Below are 6548 nucleotides of genomic sequence, written 5' to 3' on the forward strand. Positions count from 1 at the left end.
GGTCAGGCTGGTCTTGAACTCCTGACCTCAGGTGATCCACCCACCTCGGCCTCCCAAAGTGCTGGGATTACAGGTGTGAGCCACCGTGCCCGGCCTATAGGGTGATTTCAGATTTTGAGTTAGGAAAATTAGTTCAACATTTGCCCCACTGAAAGGATGTGGATTCTTGTTTTAACACGAATGAAGACATAGAAACCACCAGGTACTTCTGAGATGAAAGCCCACAACCAGCAACCAGCAGCAGTTATCTACATTATTCCGCATTGCCAGTCTACTGGTCTCAATGCCCACAACTACAAGTCAACAGCGAGACTGGCCCCAGAACCCAAGAGCTCCTCACTCGTCAGAATCTTACTCAGAAGACTTATTAGGCTTTTATCATGTGCAGATTCACGTGACTTCTTTCCTGAACTGGAACATTAGGGAGACAAATAAAATATCAATATTCCAGAGTTCAGAGCCACATCTGAAGCTGAACTACAGCAACTATGCAGAAAGCTAGATGTTTGAGTTCCATTTTCTCTAGTTTCAACTCTGTAATGGTAGTATCTCAATGTTATTTTTAGGTGTTTTTACTGTACCCACTACAGATCCTTGGTGGAGTAAGACAGGACATAAATAAATGAATAAAATAAAATCTCACATTATCTGTGCCATGAAAAGGGACAATGAGAGTTTCTTTGGATCTTCAGGGTGAAAACAAACTGGTACCCAAGTAAACAGACTACAGTAGAAAAGCAATGTGGCATAAAAAAGCACCCATTTGGAACCTGGATGGCATAAACCTGTGGAGGTACAAGGATCTTCTTAGAAGGCACCTACTCCAGTCACTCACACAGTGAGAGAGTAGTAGGTGCTCCCTCGGCCTGCTTGAACACTTTCAGCAGAGAGAGCACACTGCCTCACAAGGTATCCTAGTGCACTAGTAGAGAGCTATAACTATTTATTAAAGTTTTTATGGAGCCAAACTCTGCCTTTCAAGCATCTTCTACCCATTGGTCTTAGACAGTCCTATAATGCAACAGGAAATCCACATCCCACCATATCTCCCCCAGCCTTCTGTTTTCCATTCTGGATATTCCCAGTACTTTCCATGTAAAAAACTAATTCCACTTTGCTCGTACTGCCTCTGGAGATTTCTAGTTTGTTTATATGGCTTCTTAAAGCCATGCATCCAAAAACACAAGTGGCTTTTCCATCTCCTCCTCCCTTTAACACTTACCTCTGGCTCATCTCGCCAGTCCACGTTCAGTTCCTGGTCAAAGCCCCGGAGTGTCAGACCCAAGCCTCTTCGACCTTTCTGACTGGAAGCCTCAACGATGTCCTTCCGACCCTGGCTGTATTTACCCAATCCTTCACCTTCCCTGAAGCCCATCTTGGCCTGAAAAAGTAATGGAGCACAATTAATTAAGTCCAACAGACATTTTTTTTTTTTTTGAGACGGAGTCTGGCTCTGTCCCCCAGGCTGGAGTGCAGTGGCGCGATCTCAGCTCACTGCAAGCTCCACCTCCAGGGTTCACACCATCCTCCTGCCTCAACCTCCCGAGTAGCTGGGACTACAGGCACCCACAACCACGCCCGACTAGTTTTTTTGTATTTTCAGTAGAGACGGGGTTTCACTGTGTTAGCCAGGATGGTCTCGATCTCCTGACCTCGTGAACCGCCCGCCTCGGCCTCCCAAAGTGCTGGGATTACTGGAGTGAGCCACCGTGCCCGGCCCCAACAGACATTTATTTAACCCCATCACATGCCAGACAGTGTGCTAAATCCTAAGAAATAAAGACGAGTAAGGTCTAAAGTTTGTCTTAGCCTAATGAAAAAAAGAAGCATAAATAAATAACTACAGTATAACTGTGGGCCCAGTGGCTGGCTGTTCTGGAGGTTAAAGTCTATGGCAACCAGAAACTGGATAAATGAGAAGGGACCTCATAGCCGTAATTAAAAGCACTCAGAGTAGTTAATGAATCTTATTGGACATCTGCTAATTTGTCTGATTAAGTGAGAAATAGATCTAGAGTAGAGGTGATAAAGAGAACATAATTTAAAATGGAACCGCTTCAAGTAACTTGTACCTTACCCTCATCCAGTCAAACCGCCTTACTAGGCAAGGATAACTGGCTTTGCAGGAGCCCACTGAAGAGATTAAAAACTTGCCTTATATAAAAGTGAGGTATGGGAGGTGCTATAATACCCTGGGACAGAAACAGTTTTTTAAATGCCATAACTATCTATAAGTTCTTACTAAACTTTAGAGTTACTGGGCCCAGGTATATACTCAAAGATTAGAGACTTGAATCCCAAACCCCACAGACTCCTGCCTAATAAAAAAAACTCCAATCCTAACAAGATCTAAATTTCCCTGGAGGGTCTGTATTCCCTCTGAAAGGGGCATTACCAGCTAAAGGGCTGAATGGAATTCCTATGGTAGCCACAAATAATTTCTCTCAGGTCAAACAGGCTAACTGAGTCACAAGCCTTTCCATCTTTAACTTCCCCAAATCTTGTGCCCTGCAAACTAGAATCCTGACCTATGGCTTTAGCAGTGACAATTCTCATTCTTAAATGAATCCAAGAGAAAATGGAGGGGTCAACTATAGTATTTCTTTTTTTTTTTTTTTGAGACGGAGTCTCACTTTGTTAATCAGGCTGGACTGCAGCGGCGTGATCTCAGTTCACTGCAACCTCCACCTCTCGGGTTCAAGCGATTCTCCTGACTCAGCCTCCTGAGGAGCTGGGATTACAGGCACATGCCACCATGCCTGGCTAATTTTTCTGTATTTTTAGTAGAGACGGGGTTTCACCATGTTGGCCAGGCTGGTCTCGAACTCCTGACCTCAAGTTGATCCGCCTGCCTCAGCCTCCCAAAGTGCTGGGATTATAGACGTGAGCCACTGTGCCTGGCCCAATTATAATATTTCTAAAGCTAGACAGAAGGTAAACTTGGATTTCTCTAACATTTGCACATATACTAAGGAACATGAGCAGGTCTTCCTAGTCACATTCTCCTTGTGATGTATCAATTAGGTATAAAAGCTGGGAAAAATAATTGGGCCTTCTTTCAGAAAAAGAATAAATGGAATACTTCCATTTATTTTAGGCATCTGGGAGTGAACAGGATTTTAGTCATTTCTTTTGACACCACTCAGTAGAGCAAAAATTCACAGCATGAAGCTTCTTTACCCACTGACAAACATCCATGTTTAGGGAAGTATATTCACATGCTAATAACAAGAATTCATTACTATGGATATGAAAAGGTGATCCAGTCCAGACAGGACAGCAGAAACAGGCCTAAGCAGTCACTGCCAATAGATGATACAAACATGATAGATACTTCTATCAATAAGTGGGTCACACTCTGCTAAATTTCAGTAGCTGATAAGCAAAGGAAAAACCTATGGCCAAATTTTTCTTCTTTTCATACCAATACAAACTGCCCTTCTTTCACTCTGCTGGTGGGGCTTGAGAAACCCAACCCAAGTGCTGACATACCATAAGCTTCTGGGAGACGCTATTATACATGGAATAGCGAGAAGAAGTTCCCTCCACAAGGGAGTCTGCTTTGAATGCATCATCAAAGGAGTCAGAGCTGTGTTGTTTCCCCTCGGTCTCACTATCAGACCCACTAAGGCTTGTAGTAGATGCTGAAAAAGAAAAAGGAAAATGTTTAGGTAAGTTTATGGCACAAAATAGCCTCCAGAAGTCCAAGTTTCATTTATTCAATTACTGTTTAGTATACACAACGCACACATAAAGTTCATTAAATGACCTAAGGTCAAATCTATTCTCTACCTCTTACTAGCCAGGTAATCTTGGGCAAGTCACTACTGAAAGTTCCTAATGGACTTGACACAACGGGGGCTCAAAAATAATAGTTTTCCTTCCCCACCCTTTCAATTTCCTCCACTACAAAACTGAGATGGTAATACCTGCTTCACAGGATTGTTTAAAGATTAAATGAAATAATGTATTTGCAAATACGTTGTTGGCTAGGCATGGTGGCTCACGCATAATCACAGCACTCCAGGAGGCTGGAGGTGGGCAGATGACATGAGGTCAAGAGTTCAAGATCAGCCTGGTCAACATGGTAAAACCCTATCTCTACTGAAAATACAAAAATTAGCCGGGTGTGGTAGTGCGTGCCTATAATCCAAGCTACTTGGGAGGCTGAGGCAGGAGAATTGCTTGAACCCAAGAGGCAGAGGCTGCAGTGAGCCGAAATTCTGCCACTGTACTCCAGTCTGGGCAAAAACAGTGAGACTCCATCTCAAAAAACAAAAAAAAAAAGTACATTGTCAAATATAAAGTGTATTTACTGAAGATATGATTGTTATTTCTGCTGCTGGTGGTTATTATTTGAACATCAGTATCCAAACATTGATGCCTGATTCCATTTTCAACAATTCCATTATAAGGCTAACATTTTTATTTCTTATAATTGCAAAAAGAACTTTTGAAAGGAACGATATACAAGAAGACCAATAAAAGTGATTATTCATACATTCAGGGTTTAGCACTTGGAGGCAGAATACCAAAACAATTACTTGGAACTAGTGAAAGCGAAAGTGAAACTTGACTTACATTTTTATACCACGAAAGTTTACACTGGCTATCTTTTTATATTTTTTGACTTACGAACCATGTGAACATATTATCTATTAAAATTTAAAATAAACATGAAAATACCAACTTAGCAATGTGGCATAATTTCTTTGAAGAAGGAACACCACTCAGAAAGGGTGTTGATTCAAAACTTGGCTACTTGTGAGAAGTAATGAGGGACAGTCACAGAAGGCAGGGAGTAAAACATTTTTTAATAGACCCGAGGTGGTCACTATTCAGGTATTTCTTTTTTTCTTTTTCTTTTTTTTTTTTTTTTTGAGACGGAGTCTCGCTCTGTCACCCAGGCTGGAGTGCAGTGGCGTGATCTCAGCTCACTGCAAGCTCCGCCTCCCGGGTTTACGCCATTCTCCTGCCTCAGCCTCCCAAGTAGCTGGGACTACAGGCGCCCGCCACCTCGCCCGGCTAGTTTTTGTGTATTTTTTAGTAGAGACGGGGTTTCACCCTGTTAGCCAGGATGGTCTCGATCTCCTGACCTCGTGATCCACCCGTCTCGGCCTCCCAAAGTGCTGGGATTACAGGCTTGAGCCACCGCGCCCGGCCTATTCAGGTATTTCTAACTTGAAGAATACATTATAATTCTGAAGCCAGTCTTCACTGATCTATCCATTTCCCTATCAGAACCAAAACCTGTTAACGGTTGACATTCAAGAAGAACAAAGCTTTCCCCAGCACTCTAGGCCTAACCGATTATCCCCTCCACTGTGCTCCATCCAGCAGTACCAGTGCCATTGGCACAGCACTCATCACATTGCGTTAGAGCCAGTTATTGTTTGCCACCTGCTGTCCCCACTGGACAGGGTCACTCCTGGAGGGCAGGAACTGTGTCACAGTCTGTACCCAACAGCTGGACTGAGGTTTTCCATTTAATAGAAATTAATTAAATGATTACCATAGTAAATGTAAAGATGTGTCAGCCAAGTGTCACTTTCCTAAGGACCTACAGAGTATATGACTCCTTAAGACATTTTCTCTTACAAATAGTGCAAGTTGTTCAGGTATTAAAAGTTTAAGGATGATAATGGGATCTCTGTATCTTAACAGAGAATGGAGCCCTCCTGGGGTTATGATTTAGCTTCTCCACCAGTAGGGAATTAGGACATCTGTCATAGTTCAGAACACTGATACTGTTTAAAAGATCAGACTACTATACTGGTTCAGCACCTATTCTATAAAAGATCATGCTACATATAATGGGGTACTGTGCAAAAGTAACAACCCTTAGAGAGCTTAAAAATCTAATAGGTAAGATAAACATGCATTTTCAAGGATATAACATTTTACAAAAGAAAGAAAAGACAGGTGAACATGCATGAAATAATAAACTTAAAACCAAAATTCTGACTCCTAATAAGTTAGCAAGGAGAAATTTTGGTTGAGAATGCCCCTGTATGAGAGGCACAAAATTCTGCCCTTCCCTTTAAGGTGGCTGTCCAATTCTCTTAATCGAGTTGACTTGCTTACATGAACCAATCTGGCAAACGCCACAGAGTGCCAGAGTGTGCCACTCAGAAAACCCAGACCATTAAGAATGAGTAACCATGGAAACCGAGAGGTGAACTCATATTTCTTTTGTTTTGCATTTTCCTGCATTTTCTGCATTTGTGAGATACAAGAATGTATTAGTTTGAAAATTAGGGGCCAGGCACGGTGGCTCACACCTGTAATCCCAACACTTTGGGAGGCCAAGGTGGGTGGGTCACCTGAGGTCAGGAGTTCAAGACCAGCCTGACCAAAATGGAGAAACCCCATCTCTACTTAAAATATAAAATTAGCCAGGCGTGGTGGCACATGCCTGTAATCCCAGCTACTCGGGAGGCTGAGGTAGGAGATTCACTTGAACACAGGAGGTAGAGATTGTAGTGAGCCCAGACTGCACCATTGCACTCCAGCCTGGGCGACAGAGCAAGACTCCGTTGCAAAAAAAA

At 42.7% G+C, this 6548-nt stretch overlaps 1 protein-coding gene across 1 annotated transcript in view; it reads right to left on the bottom strand.

The window, feature by feature from the left end:
• CMTR1 (cap methyltransferase 1) overlaps positions 1–6548 on the bottom strand; it is a 48663-nt gene that overhangs the window by 34123 nt on the left and 7992 nt on the right. The window contains exons 3-4 of the mRNA XM_011944496.1: positions 3493–3644; positions 1223–1381 (exon numbers count right to left, since the gene is read on the bottom strand). Of these exons, the coding sequence (XP_011799886.1) occupies positions 1223–1381; positions 3493–3644 (311 nt within the window). The remainder of the gene's footprint in view (positions 1–1222; positions 1382–3492; positions 3645–6548) is intronic.

This window comes from Colobus angolensis, unplaced genomic scaffold (assembly GCF_000951035.1).
Source record: "Colobus angolensis palliatus isolate OR3802 unplaced genomic scaffold, Cang.pa_1.0 Scaffold105, whole genome shotgun sequence".
In the NCBI taxonomy this organism is placed as follows: domain Eukaryota; kingdom Metazoa; phylum Chordata; class Mammalia; order Primates; family Cercopithecidae; genus Colobus; species Colobus angolensis.